Below are 27,725 nucleotides of genomic sequence, written 5' to 3'. Positions count from 1 at the left end.
TGATCTGACCCAGCCATTCGGGAAAACAATTTGAAGCTACAAAATAATATTAAATTGTACATACCCTTTGACCTAGCAATATACCATTATGAAGTCTATATTCCAAAGAAGCCAAAGAAAGAGGAAAAAGCTATAACTATATAATAATTATAAAACTATAACTATAATAACTGTAAAAATGTTTATAGAAGCTCTTTATGAAATGGCAAAGAATTGCACATTAAAGGAGTAAAAGTTAATTATGAATAGGTGAACAATTTGTATTATATGAATGTAATAAAATATTATTGTCCTGTAAGAAATAATGAAGGGGCTAGTTTCAGAGAAATTTGTGAAGACTGGTATAAACAGAATAAAGAAAACAGAACCAGGAGAACAATTTATAAAACAATAACAATATTGTAAACAACCACTTTAGAATTAGGAACTTTGATAAATGACCAATCAACCATAAATCCAGAGGACTCATGAAATATGCTGCTCATTTCTTGACAAAGAGATGATAGACTCAGAATAATGATTGATATATATATATATGTATATATACATGTTTGTACATGTTCAATGTGGATATTTATTCAGCTTGACCATACATGTTTGTAACAGAGCTTTTAAAACATTTTTCTTGATTTCTCAATGGGATTGAGGGGAGGAAGGTGAGAGCTAGAGGACTTTAACTGATTGAAAGAAAATTCAATTAAAAAAAGAAATTAACCTTTTTAGATTAGTAAGTCAAAACAAATCTCCATAAAGTTTCCAAAATAAAATTTCACGACAAGTCTAGCCATGTTACTTTGCATTCTGAAAACATCCAATGGCCCCCTATTACCTCTAGGATAAAATATCCATTTTATTATTCAAGGCCTATCACCATTTGACTCTAATCTAGCTTTCCAGATTGATGTCTCATAATACGTAACTTTGTATATTCTACATTCCAGCTAAACTACATAACTGTTTCTCAGACATGTTATTATATGTCCCAATCCTATGTATCTACATAATCCATTCCTCCATGACTGTAATATGAAGACATTTTCCAGAATGTTTAGCTTCCTTCAAGACTCAGCTCCCATACTATCAAGACTTCACTATCAAGACTGCCCAATTGTCCTCAGACGTTAATGCTTTTTTCTTTTTCAAGTTTGTTTTCTGTATTTGCTGACCTATATACATGAAATATACCCCCAATAAAATATTTCTCATTTGCATTTATATTTTCAATGCCTAGCAAATGCTTTGTACCAAGTATTTGGATTGAATTGAACTGAATAGTTCTAATTTATTGAAATCTTTTTGAATCCCTAATCTAATATTCAATTTATTTGTTTACTCTCTTAGTTTCTGGCCATCTACAAAACTGAAAAGCATGTTCTTCTCTGTGACTTCATGCAAATCACTGACAAAAATTGCTGAACAGAACAGGGTCAAGAAATTGAGCATCATATGGAGTTGTGAACTGATCCAACCATTCCGGGGAGAAATTTGGAACTATGTGCAAAGGGATATAAATCTGTGCATACCCTTTGATCCAGCAGTATTTACTCCTGGGTCTGTATTCCAAAGAGATCATAAAATAGGGGAAAGGACCCACTCGTACAAAAGTGTTTATAGAAGCTCTCTGTGATGGCAAAGAATTGGAAATTGAGGGGATGACTATTAACTAGGGAATATCTGAACAAACTGTGGTATATGAATATAATGGAATACTATTGTTCTATAAGAAATGATGAGCAGGTGAATTTCAGAAAAACCTGGAGAGACTTATGTGAACTGATGCTAAGTAAAGTAAGCAGAACCAGGAGAACATTGTACATAGTGCAATTTGTGCTGTACATAGTACAGCAGCATTATATGATGATCAACTATAATAGCCTTAGCTCTTTTCAGCAATACAGTGATCCAAGATAATTCCAAAAAACTTCTGATGGAAAATGCCACCCACATCCAGAGAAAGAATGACATCTAAATGCAGATTGAAGCAGACGATTTTCAGTTTTCTTTCTTTCTCATGGTTTTTTCCTTTTGTTCTGATTCTTCTTTCACAACATGAGCTATATGGAAATTTTAACATTATTGTATATGTACAACCTATATCAGATTGTTTGCCCTCTTGAGAAAGGGGGAAGGAGGAGAAAGAAGAGAAAAATTTGAAACTCAAAATCTTACAAAAATGAATATTGAAAATTATCTTTACAGGTAACTGGAAAAAACTACTATTAAGTACAAAAAAATAAAAGACTAGAATACCATGATATGCCAGTGAAGGCCTTATTCCATTTAATTAAACATTCTTTCAATAATCACTAGTCTTTGGGTACAGGAATTCAACCATTTCTAGATCTATCTAAACCATACTAACATACAATTTATCTCTCTCCAACTTGTTCACACCGATAAGATTAAGAGACTTTCATCAACTGCCATGCTGAAATCTAAGGCATAACTTGATCTATTAACCTAATAATCTTGTTTTTAAAAAAAAGGAAATAAAATTAGCCTGGCATAACCTATTTTTGATCAAACCATGCTGACTTTTAGTGATCATGACTTCCCTTGCCAAATATTAATTACCTTCCTTAATAACATAATCATTATGGAATCTAGCCTGGAAACTTTGGAGGTCAAGAATCCTGGCTTTGAAGTCAAAATTTTAAACTGAATTAATAAGGTGGGTTCAAAGAAATATATTAATACTCTAAATGCAAACTAATTTCCTTCCCAGTCTGATGACAGCTTATAACAGTTAACTTTGAGAATGATGAAGTTTGAATTAAAATAATCCTATTCATAACCATTCAAATAACTCCATAAGGTTTGGGATTTTTACTATTGGTGATAACTGTAGAATTGAACAACTGGGTCAATATAAAGGGTATAAGATTCTTTTGTTGTTATCACAATACCTTGTAATAATGGGTCATTATAACACAATATCAACCCATTTTCATGGCAGTTTCCTGATGAATTAAAAAAAACAAAACAAAAATCAAATTTGTTACTCTTATTATCTGTGCAAAGTAAACCAAGTATTTTGTTAATATAAAGTTGATGTGGTCCTTATCTTCCCCCAATCCCCAAAAGACCCACAAAACAGAGTAGTCCAAAAGCTTTAGTGCCATTTTGAGCATTCACAGCTTTTGATATATCCCAACTCTTCTAAGACAAAACATACATACATACATTAATTCCCCATCCACTTTCTTGAAGTCTTTTGTGACCTGAATGGTCCTAAGAAAGTCTTGCTACAAACGGATATTTATATCTTAGGGAAATTTCATTTGACAAGATGGTACCAGTTGGGATTCCTGGGTACAAAATGCCTAATACACTCAGTGGTCACCAAGTTTCTCCCATCAATCTCACATATTTAATCCACAAAAAATATTGATACAATTTTATGATACAAAAGACCCAAGTCACTGTATAAATATAATTTCATGGGCAGTTAGCTTTGTTGACTGTACCTGGCTACAAATAATGCTAATAAAGCCCTGCATTTGAAAGTACAGAAAGCAAATTCCCTTTTACAGACACAGATTACACCTTTATACTGGAAACCACTGGTTTCAAAGGGAACCAAAGATAAGAAGGCAATTTTCTCTCAATAACCAATACCTACTTCTGGATAAACAATTCAAAAGTGGCTATTCTTTTAACCTGATATGTAAAGTCAGGAGCATTACATTTACACATGCTTAACAATCTTAACACTAGGGTTTCACATCATGACCTTCCCCATCATGGTTTTGATATATGGCCCATTGACATAAGAAATTAAATGGGAATTTTGGGGGGAGTTTTGTGAAAGCCACAGATAATATGCAAAGGCCAGAAAATGACATGAAAAAAAGTTTAGAAACTCAGAAATGCATAAAATTTATGTATACTACTATATACTATCAACCCAAATTTTATAATAAGGTATTATAAACACCCCATAAAAGAAAAAAAATTCAGACTTCTTCCCTGGTATGAAGGCAGGGTCAAAAAATTATGCAAATTTTCCAGACCACAGGGCGCCCCCCAATCTCTGAGATGTGGAAGAGATAACTATAGTGATTTCATTTCAATTCTGGTACTTGCCTTCTGAGCTCCTCCTGTTCGACGGACAAGGGCAGGTCGTATAGGAATGATTTCCTTGACTCTGATAGGAGAGGAAAAGAGTCATATTTTATCTATAATTAAATACTGGAGGCTTATGACATTGAATTCCTAGAATGGTTCTATTCTTCCTGCCCCAAAGGGAAGGGCAGTTTCCATTCTTACTTACTATAAATCCAAATGAAACATCCCTAAATAAGGTATTGGTGTAAGCCAAGCAAGGAAAGCAATGGGCTTGTCTGATATTTTTCCAGATGTGTTTCCTGGCTTTTTCTTTTACGTATTTTTTGGTTATGCTAAGGAACTCATAGTTTCAAATGAAAGCAAAATGGTTCTCTGGAAGAAAAATAACAATAACAATAGCTAGCATTTACATAGTACTTTAAGATTTGCAAAGCACTTTACAAATATTATCTCATCTTCATCCTCATAACAATCCCAAGAGGTAGGTACTTATACTATCCTAATTTTACAGATGTGGAAACTGGGGCTGAGAGATTTAATATCTTGCCCAAAGTCATACCTCTAGGAAATATCTGAGGAAAAAGTTGAACTCGGGTCTTTCTGACTCTGGATTATGCACTGTGCCATCTAGTTACTTTTAAGTTGCTATCTGGGCTGAACATCCAAGAGGTTAACAGAGCAAGAGAATCTTTTCCTCATCCTATGTACTACACACTCTCTTTATCACAATAGTAGCATAAATTCTGAGAAGGCCAAATCTTAAAGGCCTTAAGAGCACCTAGTCATGAGTCAGCAGATTCTCTGTTAGTGTTCATCTCTGCTCTTAAATCATTTCAGACCAACAAAATGGACTGACCCTGTACTATGGCCAAGGTCACTCTCAGTACCTGGTGTAAGATAAACAGATGCAAAACTAAGATGACAACCCTGGTCCTGGGGGATACAAGATGTGTGCGAATAAATACGGTAAGAGTATGGAATATATAGTATGGAAAGAGGCTAAGAGATTGGGAGCAGGGCTAGTGGGAGGGAGAATATGAACATGATGAGTAGGAGGTAGCAGAGAGATCTAGAAATAGAAGTGTCCAGCAGGCAGTGGGAGGTGAGGGGCTCAAGCTCAAGGGAGACGCCTGGGCTGGACATCTAGATTTGGACTCATCCATGCAGAGCACAGAAGTGAATACGTGAGAATGCATGTGATCAAGGAAGGAAATATAGAAAGCAAGCTTTCTGAAAAACTTTGGTCAGGGACCTCTCTGGCAATACGATAAAGTCTATGAACCTTCGCTCAGAACAAAGCTTCAGCTCCGTATAATTAACCACACGTGATACAAAGGAAACCAAATGTATTAAAGTTATCAAACCCCAATGAAACACAAGTGACAGACCCCAAGTTAAGAAGCCTTAATCCAGTAAGCTTGACAGGTGGAGAATCAGGAGAAAGCAGCTGCAGCATCTCAGGGAAGAAGCAGCACAGAAGGGAAGGGATGCTGACCTCCACAGAAAGAGCTAGGGAGGTGGGGGAAGAAAAAAAGCCATTTGTCCAGCTGAGAGGTCATCGTGAACCTCAGAGAAATCAACCTCCACAGAAACCAGACTTGCAGGGACTGAAGAATGAATAAACAGGTAACAGCAAGGAAAGGAAGGGAAGGACTTGGCATGGTGGCAGGGAACAGGGGCCATTTTTAATAGTCATTTATCAATGAAGGGGCAGCTAGCATGAGTCCAAATCCAGCCTCAGACACTTATAGGTTGGGTGACCCTGGGTCAGTCACTTCAGCCTGTCTGCCTCAGTTTTCTCATCTGTAAAATGAGTTGAAGAAGGAAATGGCAAAACGACTCTAGTGTCTTTGTCAACAAAACCCAAATGGGATCAGAAAGAGTCAGACCCAACTGAAAAATGACTGACCAAGAAATCATCAATGAATAGTGGAAAAGAGGAGGACAGCCTGGGGAAACATTAGCAAACAAATAAAGCTCTAAGGTTTACAAAACGCTTCACATCTTTTTTCTCATTGGAGCTTTCAGTTTGTGAAATTGGTTCTATTATTGTCCCTGTTTGATGGATGAACACACAGAGACTTGCCCAGGGTCCCCCTGACTCCAAAGCTGCTGCACGCCCACTAGGTTAAGGGAAGGTTTTTTAAGGATAGCAGGAGTAGATCCATAGGAAATGAGGAAGAAATTAATGGAGATGAAGATAGAGAGGAGGGAAGAGAAAAGCTGAGGAGGCTGCTTGTTGGAGGAGGAGGGACTCTGACACATAGGAGAGAGCCAGCTCCACGGCCTCCTCCCCAGGAAGAACTCTGGGCCTCCTCCACTTCAAATGTGCCAGCCTGCTCTGGAGAGCCATGTCCACATTACTGCTCCTACTCTATGGGTACTCCACTTCTAGATAGCTGGCAGGGGGCACAAAAGCAGGGATGCCCAAGAGGAGACGTAACCTTCATCTTCCCTCCTCCAGAGAAGCACAGGGTCAATTACTGCAAGGGATGATCTCTGCTCATTCTGCCTTGGGATAGTGCCCAATAATAAACTCCCAGGACCATCCTCTACACAGGAAGGGACCTGGTGACGATTAGCTTATAGCGCACTTTGGAGTCCGAGTTTGCACTTTACCCTAGCTTAGCAGTAGGTATGACAAGGCACGACTATTCCCACCTTGCAGATGAGGGGACTGTGGTTCCAAGCAGTGAAATTACATGTCCATTGTCCATGTGAGGATCTTGGCAGGCTTGAGTCCGTCCTGCTCTCTCTCCACTAGGGATTTGTGACCTTTTCCTGATCTATATACACTCCGTAGATGCAGTCACCACTTTATAGATGGCTTTTGAACTGCTGTGACTAACAAAATTAACCAATGTGTGGGTGCTGTTCTGGTGGTAAGTCTCCAAACATCAGCAGAGTCCAGAGACTCCTTCCATCTCTGAGGTCCATCCTAGAAGCCTCCATGACCAGGCAGGACTGGCTGGCTTATTCCTCAGGCACACCTCCATGGGCTGCAGTGACCAGACATCATAGCAGAGCTCCGGCTCACAGCACTGAGAGCTTACATTTACTTAGTACTTTAAGCTGTCCAAGAACTTTCCCAAGAAAACCTCATTTGACCCTTGTGTTAATACTGTGAGGCAGCAATGCAAGTGCCATTTTCCTAATTTTAAAGATGAGGAAATAAATAGTGGAACGAAGGTGAGAATTCAATGTTTCTGACTCAAAATGCAGGGCTCTGTGCACAGCACCACCCTGCCCCAATGAGGGGCAAATTTGACTTTATCTAAACCCTAAATGTCAGCGAAATATTAAAATATATATCATATAGTTAAGACAAAGGATATCCATCAGAGCCAGATAAATTAATATGAATAATATCTGAGGCAAGTAGGTTTAAGAAAAGTTAGTGATTAATTCTTAAATGGAAAATTCTAATTCCTCTTAATGTAATCAATGACACTCACACTATGAATACTATTGCTTACTGTGCTGTCAACTCAGCTGTTTCTAGATAATAAAAAGATATTTGATTATCTACATATATTATCATCTTTGGTCATATATACACATATTTGTGTGTTTTGTATATGTGTGTGTAGATAGACAGATAGATAGATAGATAAGATTAAGATTTGAGTTAGGATTTTCCATTTAACTATCTCATCACATCTGCCTTTCACAAGTCTCCTCCCATTCCAGTTCAGTCTCCAATTAGCTATTCAATGGATCTTCCTAAAATTCAGGTCTGATCAATTCTTCCCCATCTTAGTAAATTCCAGCAACTCCATATTACCTCCCAGGATTAAATAAAAAACCTTGTTTGTCATTCAAAGCCCTTTATAACTTGGTACACCTCACTTCCCCATTTTTCCAGTTTTCTTACCCTTACACCATCCCTCTCCTCCTCAACACCTTCCCACTGGACTCCGGGATCCAACAACACTGGCCTTTTTGGAGATCCTCACACAAGACACTCCATTTCCCAATGGGGTACTATTCACTTGACATCCATCATCCCTGATTCCTCTCTTATCATCTCTACTCCCTGGCTTCCCTGGTTTCCCTAGCTTCCTTCAAGTCCCCATGAACATACTCTCTTCTATATGAAGTCTTATCTAATCTCCCTGAATTCTAGTGCTGTTCATCTCCAATTTATCCTGTATGTAATTTGTCTGTATATAGTAGTTTCCATGCTATCTCCTCCATTAGAAAGCAAGTTCCCTGAGGATAGGGATTGATCTTTGCCTTTCTTTGCACTCCACTGTTAAGCACAGTACCTATCACACATAGTAGGTGCTCACCAAATGTCTGCTGACAGATGTGGGTCTGCTATGACCCACATAGATATTATCTGGTAGATTAAGCATTTTTTTTCATTATATCACAAAGAGACAGAAGCATAGAGAAAAGGGGAGAATTCAATATTCCATCTCCCATTTCACTGCTCAGCACATAGGATTCAGAGACTCTGGTCAAAGCTGTTAAATAACATTATACTATTTTCACAACATAGATCTGGTCAATCTTTTTACATACCGAGATGCAAGTTCTTCTGACAATCGCTTCGGTACTAAGGCTTTCTCCAGTTCAAACTCCAGAAGGAGGTATGTTCCGGCTTCCACGTATTGCTGTGAAGACAATTTTTCTTTTCTCTGAATCATTCTATTAAAAAATTTTTTGGCAGTAGTGGAGGAGTACAAGTGTCAGCATTTCTAAGTTAACAAATATATTAAGCAGCTACTGTGTGTCCAGCAACAGATCAAGCTGAAGAGAAACAAAAGAGGTAGGTAGATAAATGATCCTTACTCACTCACAGGAAACTGAAGCCTAGAGAGGTGACTATTTGCCTAATGTTACACAGAGAAGTCAGTGACAGAACTTCAAGCTCTGTCCCCTACCTAAGGATCATGACCCTATGACCCCATGGCTCCATCCACTGACCACACTGCTTTTCCTCTTTTGTTCCTCTGAATCCTGCCCAAACCACAAGTTCCAAATTAACTGCTTCCATTTTCACAAAACTTCCCAAACATTATAGCCCACAGGAAGTTATTTTATTTCTCTGAAATCACAACACTTACTATCATTATTATTCATTTGGCAATTAATATCATCTGTGTCGGAATAATACATATTATCTCTCCCTTATTGGACTTTAGTTGCTGGGGGTAAGAACCATGTTATGCATTTCTCTGTACCTCTGACAGAACTCTGAATACAAAAGATATCTGTAACTTTTCTTCTAATTTGATTTGATTTCTAAATTTTCTGTTTTGTTGGGAAGACATGAAAGTTATGTGAAAAAATTTTCTAATTTAAGAAAAATCATTTCTTCCACATTTATTACATTTTTTAAAAACCATGGGATTTCATTATGAAAAATATAAAATACATTTCAGTTAAAAATTAAACTAAATGTAGAAATTAATGGAAAAGGCATTTTTAAAGAAAATTCTGTTTAGGCTTAATGATTCTTCCTCAAAAATTGATTCCTATCAAATCAAAAATTGAAGACAATTTTCAAATGATGAAATTAAATCCATCTATAATCCGATGAAAAAATGCTCTAAATCACTAGTGATTAGAGAAATGCAAATTAAAGTAACTCTGGAATTAAAATAACACCTCACACCTCTCAGATTGGCTAAAATGACAGGAAAAAATAATGGTGAATGTTGGAGGGGATGTGGAAAAACTGGGATACTAATGCATTGTTGGTGGAGTTATGAACTGATTCAACCATTCTGGAGAACAATATGGAACTATGCCCAAAGGGCTATAAAATTGTGCATACCCTTTCATCCAGCAGTGTCTCTACTGGGCCTGCATCCCAAAGAGATCATAAAAAAGGGAGAAAGGATCCACCTGTACAAAAAATGTTTATAGTAGCCCTTTTTGTGTTTGCAGAGAATTGGAAAATGAGTAGATGCCCAATAATTGGGGAATGGCTAAATAAGTTGTGGTATATGAAAGTAATGGAATATTACTGTTTAAAAAATGATAACCAGCTGATTTTAGAAAGGCCTGGAAAGATTTACACAAACTGATGCTGAGCAAAACAAGCACAACCAGGAATATATTGTACATAGTAACAGCAAGATTATGCAATGATCGACTATGAAAGGCTTGTTTTTCTCAGCAGTTCAGTGATCTGAAGCAATCTCAATAGACTTTGGGCAGAAAATGCCATCTACATCCAGAGAGAGAAAATTATGGAGAGTGAATGCAAATCAATACATACTATGTGCACTTTTTTTTTTCTTTTTCTTCTATTTTTTCTCTCTCATGGTTTTTCTTTTGTTCTTTTTTGGGGGGGGTTTTCTCCCCCAACATGATTCATAAAGAAATGCATATTAAAAATTAATTTACATATATAACCAGAAAAAATAAAACAATATTTTAAAAAATTGATGCCTATATAATAGTGGCTTAGATTTAAAGGTTGTGGCTTGAAGCCTGGCTTTGAAAAAATTTTACAGTTAGGATGGTGCCCTCAAAATGTACTTTCTTTTCCATGAGCCTAGATGGTCTCCTGGAGCTGTGTGGATAGCCCTTTCCTTATAGATTTTTTTTATAACATAAGCTAATAAAGTTTGAAAAACTCAGAAAATTCATGAACACTTGTCTAATATAGCTTCCACAGAATGCACACTCAGGAAGAAGATGGGACTTCTGCATAAGTCTGGCTTTGCCTTTGAATCATTATTACCTGTCCTTCTGAATTCTGGTTCAGAGAAGTATCACCTTCCAGAGGGTTGTCTGAGCTCTGGGATTTTATACTAGATGTCTGTAAAAAATAAAAATAAAAAAAAAAAGGAAAGAAAGAAAGTGCACAAAACTCAACAGACAAAATATCATGTGTCTCTGGATTAGCAAGGAAAGCAATACAGACAATGCTATAAACTATGACTTTCTCATTGCTCTTATTGCTGCTATGGTGGTGATTCTGTTTTACATCTAGACCTGTGATTTCATAGGTATAGGGGAATTCCAATGGAGGAAACTCTCTCCACAGAATGCAGAAATCAGATGATCTGATCAGATCCCTCCAGATCAGCTTTGACCTGTCTGTAATATACAGTTAGAGTCACTTGAGCTTTCAAGGAATACTCCCTGAGTAACTGTTCCTTGAACTCAGGCAACCACTTTGATGCTTTAACTATTTCTAAGTTCAGTAAGTCCCCTGGCCAGGATACTGTCTAAAAAGACATTGTGTCTAACAATCTCTGCATTTCTGGCAATTTTAGTATTTCTAACTATGGCTTAGAGCCAGAGTTATGGTCCACATGCATTCCTGGCGCTGACCCTAGTTGCCAATTAGTTACCCATGCTCCTTGGCCCACCTGCTTTTGCAAAATAAAGCTTCGACTGAAAGAGAATCCTGTGTTAGTGTTCTCCGTGCACCTCTGAACCCACCGCTCTCCTGCAGCACTAGGAGGTCAAGAATGCATTCTGAATACCTGAGACTGCACATGAGGAATAAGTTTAGAAGACACTTTAGTCTCAAGTACCACCTCCAGACATTTTTGACCTGCCATGCCGCACATATTCTAAGCTCCACACCTTCCTTACAGTGTCTTTCTCTTTGGGCGGCTTTTCCTCCCTCAGGTTCTTGGAGAGAATTGGTTTAACCAGCGGGGAATTGACCCCTGTAACGTTTCCCAGTTTACTCTGGTGTCCAAGATCCCGGAAAAGGCTGAACAGGCACTTTGTCTGAAAAAAAGAAAGAAAGAAAGAATCAATCAGAGGGAAAATAAGACAAAGTAAAGACAAGCTCATAAGTCATTTTTTGACAGTTCAGTGCTTTACTTAATTACAATATTAGGGAATCAAAAAGCTAACATGACCTCGATTACTAAACAGTTCCCCTGTTTCCCTAAGGATCTCAGTGAGTTTTGAAGTGAAGCTATCTTATACTTTTAAAAGTGTTTTGGGGTTTTTTATAAAGTTATCATATCCTTTTTATTTTCTTCTCCTATAATCCTCTTTTGTGATAAGCAAGACCAATACCGAATTTTAACTGGCCTCATTTGCCACATTTCAGCATCTACCAGCCTCTGACCCTGAGAATCAATACTAATCTTTACATTTATTCCAAGCTGGGTTGCCTTTATGTGTTGTGTTTTTTATATTATTAGAATTATGCAGCCATCTTTAGGTCTCCAGAAAGAGTATGCAGGTTCAAGACACTCCGTGGGTTGGACCTACTCAAAACCAGGACTTGGGTTACATTTACTTTTACCAGACACTCCAAAGTAACTTGAGTCAAAAAACAAAATGCAGTAATCAACCATAGATAGTATATTCTCTGTTCTAGGTCACATGCAAAGGAAATTGAGTTCAACAACAGCACTAGCCTGAGTGAAGGAAGAGAATGGAAGAGGAGGAGAAGGAGGAAGAAGAGAAAGAAGATGGAGGAGGAGGAGGAGGAAGAAGAGGAGGAGGAAGATGGAGGAGGAGGAGAATAGAGGAGGAGGATGGAGGAGGAGGAGAATAGAAGAGGAGGATGGAGGAGGAGGATGGAGGAGGATGGAAGAGGAGGAGAAGGATGGAGAAGGAGGAGGAGGAGAATGGAGGAAGAAGAGAAAGAGGAAGAAGAGGAGGAAGATGGAGGAGGAGGATGAAGGAGGAACACAGCGTCCATGAAGGATAGGAATGGGAAAAGTAGACTGGAGCTGGATAATGGCAAGCCTCCAGTGCCAAGTTGAGGAGTTTGCATTTTATTATAGAAATAAAAGGTTTGACTTGAGATCTGACATAGTTATTTTGGTAAGAAGATTATTTTGGCAGCTATATGAAGGGCATATTGGACAGAAAGAAGGAAATAAGTATTTATTATTGTTTTGAAATTGATTTGATTGAAATAAAACTGAATTATTTACAAATATAATCCTATTCTATCTTCACAACAACTCTAGGAAGTAGATGACTTTATTATCCTCATTTTACAGAGGCATTCAAGGTTAAGTGTTTTGCCTAGAGAAACAAAGCAACTAAGTGTCTGAGGCTGAATTTGAACTCAAGCCTTCCTGACCCCAGACCTGGTGGCTCCATCCGTCACACCACCTACTTACCTCCCAATGAAAGCAGAGGCGATTATAATAATGTAAGCAAGAGGTGAAGGCTTGAATTAAGTGTTGAAGAGAAGTAGAAGAAAGGGGATCTGTGTTGGTAGCTGACTAGAAGGCAGTAGATAGGTGAAAGAGAAAAGCAAAGGATGACTGGGACCATGAACCTGGATCACTGGAAGGATGAACAGGACAGAACAGTTTGAGTGGGTAAATGGAGAAGCCAAAACACCAGTGGGCCATGGAGGGGAAGATGTTCTGCGAGAAGTGGATCAGAACTGAACTTCAGGACAAAGACGTGGGAGCCATCTGCTTTTGGATGATAACTGCTGCCCTAGGAAGAGGGAAGAACACCAAGGTAGATGATACAGAATAAAATGGAGAGCAGAAATACTTAGCTGGCATGTGAGCAAAGGATTCTATGCACATGGGAGTAGAACTGGGAGACAGCTGTGTCGTGGAAATGAAGGGGGAGATATTACCCAAGGTGAGGGGCACAGGGAGCCATCAGCATCCAAAACTGCAGAAAGGTCAAGAAGGAGGAGGACTGAGAAAAGGCAGCCAGGAGATCATAGCTTCCAAGATCCAAACTTCCTTCCCCAGCTATCACTGTCAAAATGTGCTGTTTCCCTTGCTAGAATACAAGCTCCACAAGGACAGGACTCACCTTTGTATTTGTGACTTCAACTCCTGGAACATAATAAACACACGATAAATGCTTTTCATGCATTCATTCATTCATTTATTTATTCATTCACTCATTAGCCACCAGAGAATCTAAGAGAGAAGGAACCTCACAGGCCACTCAGTTCAACTTTCCCTGACCAAGAATTTCTTCTCTAGATCCTCCACAAATGGCCATTCAATCTCTGCTTGAAAGCTTCCACTTTTGCAGTGTCCAGATGTACCTCTGTCCAACTTAATCCTCTTGTTCCTGGTTCTGTTCTCCAGAGTCAAGCAGAAATCAAATCCCCCTTTCAGGTGACAGCAGGTCCAATGCTTGGGGGCACAATGGACCCCTAGAAATACGTCCTCTCCCAGAGTATGTATAACCAATTCTTTCAATTTTGTATGCCATGGTCTCCAGTGATCTGGAGGACTGATAGGTTGTTCTCTTCTGTTAGCATCAATAATGATCAATCAGCAGGTATTTAGTACCTACTATCTACCAGGATTCACCCCGATAGAATAATTTACACTTGAGGTAGCCTCTCCATGGAGGGTGGGATGGAATATGGGAACTGGGAGGGTTGCCCAAAGGGCATGCTATGTAAGACACACAAAGCAGATACAAGGAGAGCTCGAGGGGAAGGAGGCAGGCCCTCACTACTTTGCTGCAGAAGGCTGAATCTTGAAGGGTGCCGGAGCAGACTACATCCTAGACATAGGGGACAGTCAGGGAAAAAGCATAGAGGGAGCAGCATGCGTGAGGAGCAACAAGGCGGCGATGTGGCTGGACCACAGAGTCCAGGCACAGTGTGTGATAAAGCTGCACAGGTGGGATAAAGGTCTGATTGGGGTCCGAGGCAGGAAGGGAAGGGAAGCATGATCAGACGGGTACTTCAGAAGTCACTGTAGTGGCTGCAAAGGAATTATTGGAATGGGAAGGGACTACTCAGGGAGACCAACTGGGAGGCTCTTGCACTAGACAAGAGGTAATGAGAGCTTGAACAGAAGGGAGGCTTTATTAGTGAGGAGATGGTTCAGAGTTAGAATGCAAAACTTCTGCCAAGTACGGGGGACCCATCAGCAATTCCTGCTACTGAGAAGATTGAGGCTGAAGGATCTCTTGAACCAAGTGAATGTCTGTACTAAGTTAAACATTAGTATGGCAAGCCCCCAAGAAGGGGGGACCACCCAGGTCAGAAATAGAGTAGGACAATGCACGCATGCCAATCAAACTGGGACAAGGTCTGTGAGTAGCCACTGCATTTCTGGCTTGAGTGAAACAAAATGACAAGGAGAAGAAGGGGAAGAAGGGGAAAGGGAAAGAGAAGGGGAAGGGAAAGGGGAAGGGGAAGGAGAAAGGGAAGGGGAAGGGGAAGGGGAAGGGAAAGGGGAAGGGGAAGGGGAAGGGGAAGGGAAGGGAAGAAAAGGAAAGAAAAGAGAAGAGAAGGGGAAGGGAAGGGGAAGGGGAAGGGAAGGGGAAAGGAAGGTAAAAGAAGGAAGGGGAGGGGAGGGGAGGGATGGAGAGAGGAGGGGAAAATAAGGGAAGGGAGGGGTGAGGAGGGGAAGGGAGGGATGGAAAAAAGAAAAGGGAAGGGAAAAGGAAAAGGGAAAAAAGGGAAAGAGAAAGGAAGGGAAAGGAATAAAAGGAAAGGGAAGGGAAAGAGAAAGCAGAAAAGAAAGGGAAAGGAATAAAAGGAAAGGGAAGGGAAAGAGAAAGCAGGAAAGGGAAAGAGAAAGAGAAAGGAAGGAAAGGAAAAGAGAAAATAAGAAAAGGGAAGGGAAGGAAAGGGAAAATGAAAGGAAAAAACAAAGAGAAAAAGAAAGGAAGAAAAGGAAAGAGAAGAAAAAGGGAAAGGAAAAATGAAAGAGAAGGGAAAGGAAAAGAAGGGAAGGGAAAAGGGAAAAGAAGGGGGAGGGAACAGGGAAGAGAACAGAGAAGAGAAGGGAAGAGAACAGGGAAGGGAAGGGAACAAGAAAGGGGAGGGAAGGTATTATGGGACAGAACTTTGTACTTGAAACAAGGATTCTTACAAGGTGCTAACTCAATGGAATTGATGAGACAATGGTTATCCAGTTTAGCATGGTGATTAATAGTTCTCTAAGTTCAGTATGATTGATATAATCTTACAACAAATAATGGTTTCCTAGTGATATAATGATTGGTTTATACTCAGTATACTTCATATAAGCTGGGACAAACTCAGCCAGGGTCAGACTCAGAGACAGATTCATTCCATGGTCCACCTTTGTCATGGTTGCAGGCTGAAGCACAAACCCTCGGACTCAGAGAGATTCACTCCATCTCACACCACCATAGTAGCTGGCCTGTCCTCCTGCATTTCCTCCACTGAGACCAAGCTAGCCCAGGCCCCAGGCAAGGAGGCAATAAAGGATTTGGACTTTATCCCTGGCTATTCTCGTGGTGATTACTTTGCTGAAACAAATGCTGGGCCCCATGGGTGCCAAAATGTAGTGTTCTGGTTGGTTTTCTAGAGGTCTCTGGACCAGCCTTGTTTCAATTTAGTAATCACCACGAGAATAAGCGGTGTTAAAGTTCAAATTCTTTATTTTCTCCTTCACAGTCTAGTTTCCTTGCCTGGGGCCCAGCTAGCTTCTTTGTGGCCTTCAGATGGGCTTTGGTCTCAGTGGGGGAAGCAGGAGGACAAGCCTGCCACGGTGGTATGAGATGGAGGGAATGTCTCTCCTTGGCTTCGAGAGCTTGAGCTCCTGCCTCCAGTCTTCTGTTTTCTCCGTGTCTGACCCTGGCTGAGTTTGTCCCAGTTTATATGCTCTATTATAATTAGATCATTTACAGTATATGGAGTATAAACCAATCATTATATTACTAGGGAACCACTATTTGTTGTAAGATTAAATCAATTATACTGAACTTAGAGAACTATTAATCACTATGCTAAACTAGATAACCATTATCTCATCAATTCCACTTAGAAAGAACTTTGTAAGAATCCTTGTTTCAAGTACAGAATTCTGGCCCATAATAGGAAGAGAAGGAAAAAGGAAAGAAAAATAAATCAGGATTTGAGAACGACTGGCTATGTGGGTTTTAGAAGATCAGAGAGCTAAAAATGAGACAAGGGTTCCAAACCTGAGTGAGCAGATGGGAGGTGGGGCCTCAACAAGGGGAAATTTGGAAGAAGGGAGGTTGGGGGAGAAGGATCTATTTTGGAAATGTTGAGTTTGAGACGTCAAAGAGATATTTAGTTCCAAATGTCCAACAGGTAGGTGGTAAGGGATTAGACCTCAGGAGAAAGATTCCTGGCCAGATTAATTTAATAAATGCTTATTGAATTGCACTGTGACAAATAATTTTTCCATGATATTTATTTATTCCTGAATTTTTAAATGTCCCATAACCTCAACTTCGAAAATTAGTCTGTGTTTGTCCTTCCTTGCAGACCACAAATCATCCATGCTTTCATCTTATGCAATTTTCATTTATCTTTCTACAGATTCTTAACAGAGAATCTTATCCAGTGTACTTAAGATCTTTCTCTTATTCTTTAATGTTGATATCACTGTATAACAATATTCCAAGAGTAAAAAATACTTCCAAAATCCTTTGCTTAAAAAAATGTGCATTCTTGCAGACAATGTGAAAATTCTGATATAATGATAATTCATATTTCTTTAGCATTTTAAGTTTTACAAGATGCTTTCCTCATTAATGATAATATAGAAGACATATATCATGAAGTTATTTTTTTACCTTCTCATATACTATACCATCTGCATAAGGATAAACACGGTAAGCTCCTCGGATTCTCTTCACACCGGGATACAACAAAGGGACCATATTAACATAGGCCACACCATGAAAGAAAACTTGTGCTTCATCCTCAGTCTGAAGAAAAAAATCCAGAAAAACTATTAGTCATATGAATCGATGTCGTTGAATTCCTTTTGTTTCAAAAGCCAAGGCCCTGAAGGAATTTGCTTTTCTGTAACTTCTACCCATTGAATGCTCATAGTTCTTCCATCTGTTGTGCAGATAGACCTTCCAATACTTGATAGCCATTTTCAATTATTTGAGGAGATATTGTATGAAGGAGGATCAGACTTTTTCTGTTCAGCCCCAGAGGGCAGAACCAGTTGTTACAAGGGGAAGCTACAGAGGGATAAATTTAGTCTAAATGTTGCAAAAATCCCCATCATTTAGAATTATCCAAAAGTGGAACATGCTGCCTAACAGCTGGCAGACTACCCCCTTGAAGATGTAAAGGGAGTTCAGAGAGTAGAGTGTCATGGGCAAGACACATGTGGTATGCTCTCCCTGGCACCAGTCCATCCACATGGAAGGGCTGGGAACCTGCTTTGGGAACAGTGTGATATTGTCTAATGGCAAGGCTCTGTCTCCAGATTCTGAGCACACGTACCCACTCTGTAACTGATTGCCATCTGCTAACCCACAAAGTGAGGATATTATAGGTTGGCTGTTGAATGGGAATTGGGGCACATTCAAAAGGCATTAGCCATTCAATCACACAAAATAAATTTCTTACTTCTTTGACCTTTGGCTGTGTTCAGAAGAGACAATAAAGACTGTTGTGAGCTCTCAGTGGGAAAAGAGGAAGTAAGATTTTAACTCTTCCCTCCATCTGGGAGCTGGAATGCATACTGGGATTTGCAGGAGGTCAAGCACGGTAAGGTAGAAGCCAAGGCCTTGAAGTATCCTGCTTGACCTAGCTCAGCAGTAGCAGAGATGTAGACTTATCCATTTATTGACCAGTCTTATTCGGAAGTGAATTTGGTGGGGGTCAATGCTATGTGTAAACTGCTTTAACTTTAAGCCTACACTCCCTAAGAACTAAGGTGGTTTAGGGATAATGTGTCCCTGGATGCTTAGAGGAAAATGCCTCCTAACTTTAATTCTTGCTATGCCTTTGCAGTAAAGATCTTTTTGCAAAAGCTAATTAATGTTAATTGCTTAAATAGATCTGGTGCTCCAATCTGTGGTGATTACCAAAGGGAAAATGCTCTAACAAAAAAAAAAAAAAAAAAAAAAAAAACCTGGGATGGAGCTGAGAGTGTTTAAAAAAAAAAAAAAGCATCTTCAACCAATATTTAATGATCATTATCACCCAAGGCACAAAGAGTCATAGAATTTTGGAGTTAGAAAAAAAATCCCATTTGTTCATCCCATGCCTGAGAAGTGGTCAATGATTCTCTTTTCAAAGATCTCCAGTAAAAGAGGTTCGCTCCCTCCTAAGGCATCTAATCCGCTTAGGGACATTTTTGGGCAGTTCTAATTCTAAAACAAGTTCTCCATGACTTTAAACAGAACTCAATTATGTGCAGCTCTGGCCCATTATGCTTGGTTCTACCTTCTGGAGCTAAACAGAACAAATCTATTATTCCCTCTTCCACATGACAACCATTCAAATACTTGAAATGTCCCCTTTATATATTCTTTTCTCCAAAGTAAACATCTCAGTTCTTTCAACGAATCTTTATATTATATTACATCAGCCCTTCAGTGTTCTTATTACAAGTTTCTGAATGTTCTTATTATTTTACTAATGTGTAAAGTATTTCCAATGGTCATAGCAATGTCCAAACAGAAAGAGGGTTTTCCTATGGATGGTGAAATCTTCTAGATAAGCTCCTGTGTATGGCTGACCTTACTAATGGCATCAAAGTATCAAATACTAAATGTTCTCCTCAATATACTCTATAACTTCTCAAAAGAGATAAGACAAATCATTTAGTCCAGAAAAATCAAGTGGAATGAAGAGTGCCTATTGTATTGAATATAACACATAACTAGATGAGTTAATGTATCGATACATATCAGTTTCTTCTTGTTATTCAGTCATTTCAGCCATGTCCAATTCTTCATTTGGGGTTTTCTTGGCAAAGATTCTGGAGGGGTTTGTCGTTCCTTCTCCAGTTCACTTTATAGATGAGGAAATTGAGGCAAACAGGGTTAACTAACTTGTCCAGCATCACACAGCTAGTTAGTGTCTGAGGCCGGATTTGAATTCAGGTTGTTCTGACTCTAGCTCAGCACTTCATTCACTGTACTACCTAGCTGCAGACAGTCTCTGCAGATGGATCATAAGCTGAACTCAGATGTGCATGGGGGAAGAATGTAGGCTGGACTACACTTGAAAATGATATAGTTCTTTCAACAATCCCAACTTTACTTATTTTTTAAAGCCACCATTCTCTTGGTGATGATAATTGGTATAGAATAACACCAATCTCCAGAGAATCAAAAATGTGAGTGGCCCAAAAAGCAAGGAAAAAGACATGGTGCATGCTAACAGACTGCAGCATTTTGTCCACGATGATTTTAATGTGGTAGCTAGGAAATATGTACTACTGGAAGACTCAGGCCATTCATCAAAAGCCAAAGATAAAAGCCTTCAATTATCCTTGTGATGGCAGACCACAAGCAGACAGGAAGGTATACTGATCAGTTAGCTAGAGTAAGGAGAAAGGCACCATTAAAGGCAAAGCACTGTGAGAGAGAGAAAGAACCTCACAGTCCTGGAGAGAATTTAGCAAAGATTTTCACCATAAATTGATCTTTTAATAGGGAAAATAGAGCCTTGCGGGTTAACCTCAGGTGCAAAGATGTGAATTCAAGAAGGAGGGGTCAAAGAGCTAGACAGAAAGCACTGGTAGACCAGGTCCCAGTCCTATCTAAAAATATGCCAATCGACATAGTCATGGAAAGCAAACTTCCTTTTTGTATACAATTATGATTGATAAAGTTTACATTATGACTTTTAACTTAAGGGAATAAGACAGTCTGGGAAAGTTAAGTCACCATCAGGGTTGTCTCAAAGATGGTTGTGAATGTCTTTAAAGATGCTAACTAGATTGGAAGAGGATGGATGAATTAACAATACTCTAATTTCCCATTATTCTATATGTTTCTTCCTGACAGGGAGAGAGAGTAAATCACATCATTTATGATTTCATAAAGTTCAATTATATCCCCACTCAACAATTTATCTTTCAAAAGTAGAAATCTTAATTTCAAAAATCTGTTTTCAGATGACAGGTGCCTGTCCATTTCTTTGATCATCCTAAGTCATGAAATCATTTTCCATTTATCAAGGCATTTTAAACTTTGAAAACAAAGACAGATCAGGAAAAGAAGTGGGACTTTTCCTAATGCAACACATTCCTTCATAGCTTTCTCTTCCAAATTTCAGCACATCATTCAGAGTAGTAAAATCCAATGTGCTTAAGGTACCTAAGATGAAATAGGAAGAACATCCAAGTGAGATGTCTCAGTTTTTCTTGAAATTCTAGTGAAATCTTGGAGGTTTTATTGATGTGTTTTATTCTCTTCCCCTGTCAGGAAGAAGCTATTATCAAATAATTCCCAGACTTTCTAGAACGCAACTCTAGAACGCACTGTCCATCTCTCAACCTCTGAGTATCTTTAAACAACCTTTGAAATAATAATTAGCAGATCTTTAGAAAGGTCTGGGACCTGGTCTGTCAGATACTTTCTGTCTGGCTCCTTGACCCCTCCTTCTTGAGTTTCATGCCTTTACACCTGAAACTAAACGCCTCAAGGCTCTATTTCCCCTACAAAAGATCAGCTTATGATGAAGATCTTTGCTAAGTTCTTTTCAGGACTCAGCCCATTATAGTGCTTCCCTTTAATGGTGCCTTTCTCCTTATTCTAGCTAACTCTGGTCAGTCTAATCTGCCAGTCAATGAATGGCTTACTCTCACCTCATGGAGTATTTCCTTTCTCCTAGTTAATTCCCCAAGAGAACTTGTCTTTTTCCTTGCTAACTCTGCCAAAGAGAATGGCCATTGTGAATTTGTCACATGTTTATTTTGAACTAGGTATTGCTACCTCAATTTCATCAATAAACATTATGATTAGGTGAAGAAAGACTTAATTATCAAATCCTAGAACACCAAAATTAGAAAAAAAAAAAAAAAACCACATTGGCATTTGAAGGAAGTAAATTTAAGAAAATAAAAGGAAGTGAAAACTTATGTAATAATAGCAAACTTATGAATTATGTTACTCTGATAAGAATGTAGATAAAAAATTAGACTCAAAAGGAAGACAAATATATGGATAATAAATACATTTAAGTTATTAAGGGTAAAATAGTAAATTTCTATTCTTTTAAAGCTGACATCAAAAAGGACAAATATGTCCCCTCTCAAAATGCCCTTTGCAAAAAATTTAAAAACAAATGTAAAAATTGGACTTTTATGGAAATGTTTTGCATAACCACAAGTGGTTTCTTAATTGTGGCTAGAGATAAGAGAGAAAATCTAGAACTCAAAAATTAAAAAAAAAAACAAGTCCTTTGATATCAGAATCAGAGATAGAATAATGAACTAAATGAATAATGAACTCAGTATGACAAATCTTATGTTATATAACTGCATTTCCCATGTAAGCAAATTAACTTGAACACATACCTTATCAACTTTTGCAGATTTCCCTTTGATCACAGGAATTATGGGAATTCTTGTTATCTCCACTGGCCAGAAACGGCAATCTGCAATTCGTTTCTGAAAACTACAAGACAAAAAAGAGACAGCTATGTAAAGCCAGTTTTAGTAAAGTTGATTTCTCTCTCTAAGCTCTCTTTCTGAGTTGGCTCATTCACTAAATCTGTTTTCACACTGGTGGATGAGGTTGGGGTGGAGATGAGATGGGGGGGAGAGTTCTTGGGAGAAGGGCATGGCCACAATCAACTCAGGTTTCTAGGGATAACTCTGGAGGATAGTTATTTTCCTAACTTTAGCTCCCAAGTCCCCACCAGTGTATTTCCCATTTATCAAATCAACCGTTTAACCCCATTAACTCAATCAAAATATTTACTTAAAAAAAAGGCAAAGCAAGAATAATTATAACATAATGATCTACGCATAGACCTGAGATATGCTCTCCATCATTGTATACAATGTCCATGAGACAGAATGAACACAAACTTAAATTGTCACTGCAGTGAGAAATAGGTCTAGGAAAATCATGTGCCCAAAATCACAATCCATAATCTAGAGGTCCTACATCAAAGAAAAATAAAATACTGCAAACATCCAGAAATAACCAAGGAAACACAAGATCACACAAAACCTGGTAGCTTCTATTACAGAGAAGAGGATATTTTGGAATACAATAATCTAAAAGACAAAAATATAGATTTGCTGCCAAGATTAATTTGCCAAAGAAAGTTAAATATAATCCTACAGAAGAAAATTTGATCTTTAATGGAGGAGAGGAGGACAGAAATTTAAAGAATTTCTGATGAAAAAAAGCTATAGCTGAGTAGGAACTTTGAAATTTGAACACAGTTGTCAAGAGAATCTAAAAAGGTAAATTTATTTAACCAATTGGAAGGGAAGGTATGATGATATAGAGCTAATATTCCATTACAAGGAGAAATAAGTAAAACATCAGAGCCTTAATGTCTTCATAGGGAACTGAGTTATGCTTTAAAAAAAATAGGTGTTGGGAGAGAAAGGAAGGTAGAAAAAAGGTAGGGAACTAGCTATTGCTCATAAAGTAGTTGAAAAGATCATAAAAACATGGAAGGAGGAGCAGAGGAAAAGAAGTCATGAAATGAATTCAAGTATTATCTGACACAGACAAAAGAGGGTTGAACATAGACATAATTAAAGAGTTTAGCACAGAAATATTTTCAACTCAACTCCAAAGTTATCCCTAAAAGCTCAAACAGCAATAGGGAAAAGAAAGGAGTTAAGAGAAAGGAGATAGTGGTTGGGAGGGAAGAACTGTAAGCCATACAGACTTTCTGAAACTGATGGGGAAAGAATGAAAAGAAAAAAAAAAAGAAAAGAAAAGGAAAGAAAAGAGAAAGAAAGAGAAAGAAAGAAAAGAGGGTCACTCTAAGGGAGTGACTTAGATTGTCTCTTGGAGAAGCAGAAAATGCTTCAACAAATTATGAATGTGTAGGTAATGGAAGATTATTGTTGTGTAAGAAATAGAAAACAGAATTTAAAAGAATCCTGGATAATACAAATTGATGAAGAGCAACATGAGTAGACCTGGAAAAAAAAATTTAGTCAAGTGCAACAGCATCATAAAGAAAAAAAAAAAAAAAAACTCTGAAAAACTTAAGAACTCTGATCAGTATGTAACCAATGGCATCTCTCTTTTATAAAATAATAAAATATTTTAAATTTAAAAAGCAGACTAAAATATACATATATTCTGTAATTCTGTCAAGAATTGTAGTCAAACCCAATGACTATAGCTTGTGATCTCTTTGCTTGTCCTTTTTGAAAACTGAAGCACTATTTGCTCTTCTCCAATCTGTCGGGCATCTCTTCTGTTCTCCATGATCTTTCAAATATTATTAAAATTTAGCCTCAGCAAGTTTTTTCTGTCTCTTCAAATGAAGTTGATTTAAGCTCCAACCATGTCTTTTAGTTGTTTTCTCTTTATGTTACTTACAGCAAGGTGAGGGATACAAGGTAATGAATGAATGAATGAATGAATAGCGAGCACTGACACAGAAGGTACTATGTGGCAAGAACTGTGTCAAACACTTTATAAACATGGCCTCATCTGATCCTCACAATTCTGGGAGGTGGGAGCCTATTATGATCCTCCTTTTATCATTGAGGAAACTGAGGCAGACAGAAGTTAAGTGATTTTCTTACAGCTTGTGAGTATCTGAGGTGGAGCTGAACTAAGACCCTGTGTACCACCTAGCAGCCCAAACATGTATTATGCACGTTTTTGGATATGACCTACTATGCAGCTTCATTTTCTGTGACTTTGTTATACCTTTTTATTCTTTCTTTTTCTTAATAATTGGTGGTGGGCAAGAAAAGAGTTTGCAATACTAATACCAAAAAAGAACCACTGAAAAAAATTTTAAATGGACAAAAAAGAACAGAAAGCACAGTTTTGAAAGTAATATGGAATTTCTTATATGTTTTTAAAATGTGATATGGAATAGACATTTATGGCTTCATAGAAAATCCTCTTTTTGCATTCTGTTATATGTATGTTCTTTTTGTGTGAGTATTTAAATTCAGAATTAAAAATTAAAATTAAAAAAGAAAATAGCAACAAATATACTGTGTTCCAAAAGAATATTCTCCTATTCCATGGTATTGCAAAAATTAGAGACATCCATTGAGATACATATACACAACAAACATTTGCTAGAGTTCTTTAAACCCAAATCCCTACCTCTCAATTTAGCCTTGCTCTAAAAGGCCAGGAACTTTGTGAGATAGGAAGAAAAAAAAACAAAATTCAAAACAACTTAATGGCCCCTAAATCAAATTAACACAGATTTGTTTCTTAGCCAGATACATTACTTGGCAACTGCTGGAGGATCAAGGTAGCAGCGACTTTCCAAATCCCAAACGATTCTTTTCTTTGAAATTTCTGCTTGGTTTCTGAAGTCTTTGTCCTAGAAAATGACCAATTTGGAGGCCTCAGACTACAATTGCCAATACTATGTTCCCAACATGAATTAACATCTCTGTCCAGGGTCCTTCATAGCAAAAATGATCCCACATAAAATATATGCAGGAGGCAACAAAGTAACACAGTGGAAAGAGTACCAGCTTAGGAGTCAGGGGGACCCAGTGACAAATCTGGTCTCAGACAACTGACACTTATTAGCTGTGTGTCACTTAATCCTGATTTTGCCTCATCAGAAGAGAGAGAGAGAGAGAGAGAGAATATAAATGTATGTATATGTATGCATATATATGTGTGTGGAGAGAAACAGAGAGAAGTGGGGAGGGAAGGGAGGGAAGAGAGAGAGCATGTGACTGAAATATGAATTTTTCACAAGAATGATCATAGGAAAGAAAATGCAAGAAACATGTCTGTGTCTATGCTCAGACTGATATTTATCCTTTCTATTTGCCAACTCCTTTATTTAAAAAAAAAAAAAAAGTCCTTAAGCTTTGGTGATACATCATGGATCTATAATTCTGATTCGGCTATAACTAAGTAGATATTTTAGGGAGTTGATTGATATACACAAAAGTTAACTAGTAAATGTATGAAGTGACATCTGAATTCAGGTTACCCTTTGTTCATCTTCAACTGAACAGATATTATATATTCAACCTTTCTCACCTCTGGATTGTTGAGTTCGCCATCTTCCTCAACATAAGGACCACCAGTAATGAAAGAATCAGGAATGTACTGAGCTCCTGGTGCCAGGATGTTGGAAATAGGCCATTTTTTGGGCCGGGGAACCGGTTCCCTTTCCCCACCAAGTTTTAGGATTCCACTTCTGAAGAATATGGGATAGTCTTTCTATAGAAAATAAATTCCATTTTTAATAAAAAATAATGTTATTAAAAGGAAATTAATTTGCAACAGAAAAACATTAGAAGCTTTAACAAATAAAGAAGTAAATAGAGGATGCTCATTCCCCCACTGATATCTTCCATAGTTACAGAAAACAAATTGAAAATGTAAATACATATAAAGTAAAAAATATTAATAATATGTAATATTAATAATATGTAAACAAAACCCACAAATAATTATAGGGATAGTAAATGTAGTTGAGACATTTAAATAAAAAATTAATGATATTACTTAATTGACTAATTTAATTCTATCCCAATCAAATTAACCAAGAGAATGCTTTCTAAATATAGAAAAAATAAAAATGAGATTCATTTGGAGGAATCTGAACCTAGAGACAAGGCCATTTATTAGAAGAAGGCATTTCTTCTTGGGCTTGTAAGAAATAACTATGCACAGAAACATAATATAAATGAGACAAAACTCATACCTAAATGAAATATAGTGTCACATCCTTACCTCTCCAATTGATGGAACTTGCAAACCAACCATATAATTTTGTTGAGGTCCTGTGATCACAAAACTCTCAGGCACAGAATAGGCAGCCTCTAAAGTCACCTTTAAAAGGTTCCCACCCAATATCTGGGCTGTAGTCAGTAATGCCTCTGAGACAGATACTGTTACCTCAAGACAACACTGAAGAAAAAGAAGGTGAAATTGAAATAATCATAATAATGTTTTAGATTTGTATGTTTTTAATCTAACTGATCTCACCAGGACAATCAGGATGGCAATGGGGAGTGAGACTTCAGTCACACTAATGAGGTTCAAAGGAGGCAAGAGCTGCACAGAAAGAATAGACAAGCGATGAAAAAGCAGGGGGTGCAGTAACAGAGTGATGGGGAACAAAATGGGTTGAGAAACACAATATTGGTTTAAAGTTGGGAACTCTTAGTAAAATGGACCTGATGGACATAGAAGAATACCTGGGGGACAGGAGTTTAGAATCTCATTTTTATAGTTTAGGAGGGAAACAAACTAACTCTTTTCTGTGTCACCTGAAAGTTAATTATGGTAACATATTCTTGTCATCTCAAAGTTGTCAATAAAACTTTAAAATGAACAGATCTATTTCATCTCAAGAGTTTTCAGTAACATTTAGGGTTCTGCTGGTCTGGAACTTGCCTGGGATTTACATATCACAGGTCCAGATGGGTTTCCCATTTACATATCATAGGCCCAGATGGGTTCCCCTGACTCAACAAAGCTTCCTAAGATGTGATTTTTATGTCAATATATGATATGGTTCACAAATTATGCTCCTTTCATCTGGAATGGTCTGTAGGTGACTTCTAGGTTCCTCTTTGCAATCTTACTTCCTGTTATTGTTCCTTTATACTGACTACTCCTAAAGTTGCTTATTATACTAACTCAAAGGGGATTGTGGGAACCAAAATATGATTTAAAAATCTTGACATATGGGATCTCTCTATATTTACAACTCTTCTTATTCATAATTCTTTGACTGCTTATGTTTTAATGACCATTAATAACATTTATTGAGATACAGTGGGATAACCACAAAATGGTAGCACAGTAAAAACAAAAACAAAGAACTCTACTAAAAGACTTTTGAATAGCAAGCTGCAACAAAACTGCTGTGA

At 37.9% G+C, this 27,725-nt stretch overlaps 1 protein-coding gene across 6 annotated transcripts in view; it reads right to left on the bottom strand.

Annotated features, from left to right (window-relative positions):
- CFAP70 (cilia and flagella associated protein 70) overlaps window positions 1–27,725 on the bottom strand; it is a 67,629-nt gene that overhangs the window by 30,449 nt on the left and 9,455 nt on the right. For all 6 annotated transcript variants that reach the window (XM_031956514.1, XM_031956513.1, XM_031956516.1 and 3 more), the window contains 9 exons: window positions 26,581–26,757; window positions 25,882–26,064; window positions 25,107–25,201; window positions 22,227–22,326; window positions 17,527–17,661; window positions 11,632–11,772; window positions 10,769–10,846; window positions 8,596–8,687; window positions 4,087–4,147 (listed from right to left, as the gene is read on the bottom strand). In XM_031956514.1, the coding sequence (XP_031812374.1) occupies window positions 4,087–4,147; window positions 8,596–8,687; window positions 10,769–10,846; window positions 11,632–11,772; window positions 17,527–17,661; window positions 22,227–22,326; window positions 25,107–25,201; window positions 25,882–26,064; window positions 26,581–26,757 (1,062 nt within the window). The remainder of the gene's footprint in view (window positions 1–4,086; window positions 4,148–8,595; window positions 8,688–10,768; window positions 10,847–11,631; window positions 11,773–17,526; window positions 17,662–22,226; window positions 22,327–25,106; window positions 25,202–25,881; window positions 26,065–26,580; window positions 26,758–27,725) is intronic.

The sequence above is a fragment of the Sarcophilus harrisii genome, chromosome 2 (assembly GCF_902635505.1).
Source record: "Sarcophilus harrisii chromosome 2, mSarHar1.11, whole genome shotgun sequence".
NCBI classification, from domain to species: Eukaryota; Metazoa; Chordata; class Mammalia; order Dasyuromorphia; family Dasyuridae; genus Sarcophilus; species Sarcophilus harrisii.
The sequence above is the reverse complement of the archived record's forward strand: the minus strand, read 5'-3'. Positions and strand labels throughout refer to the sequence as shown.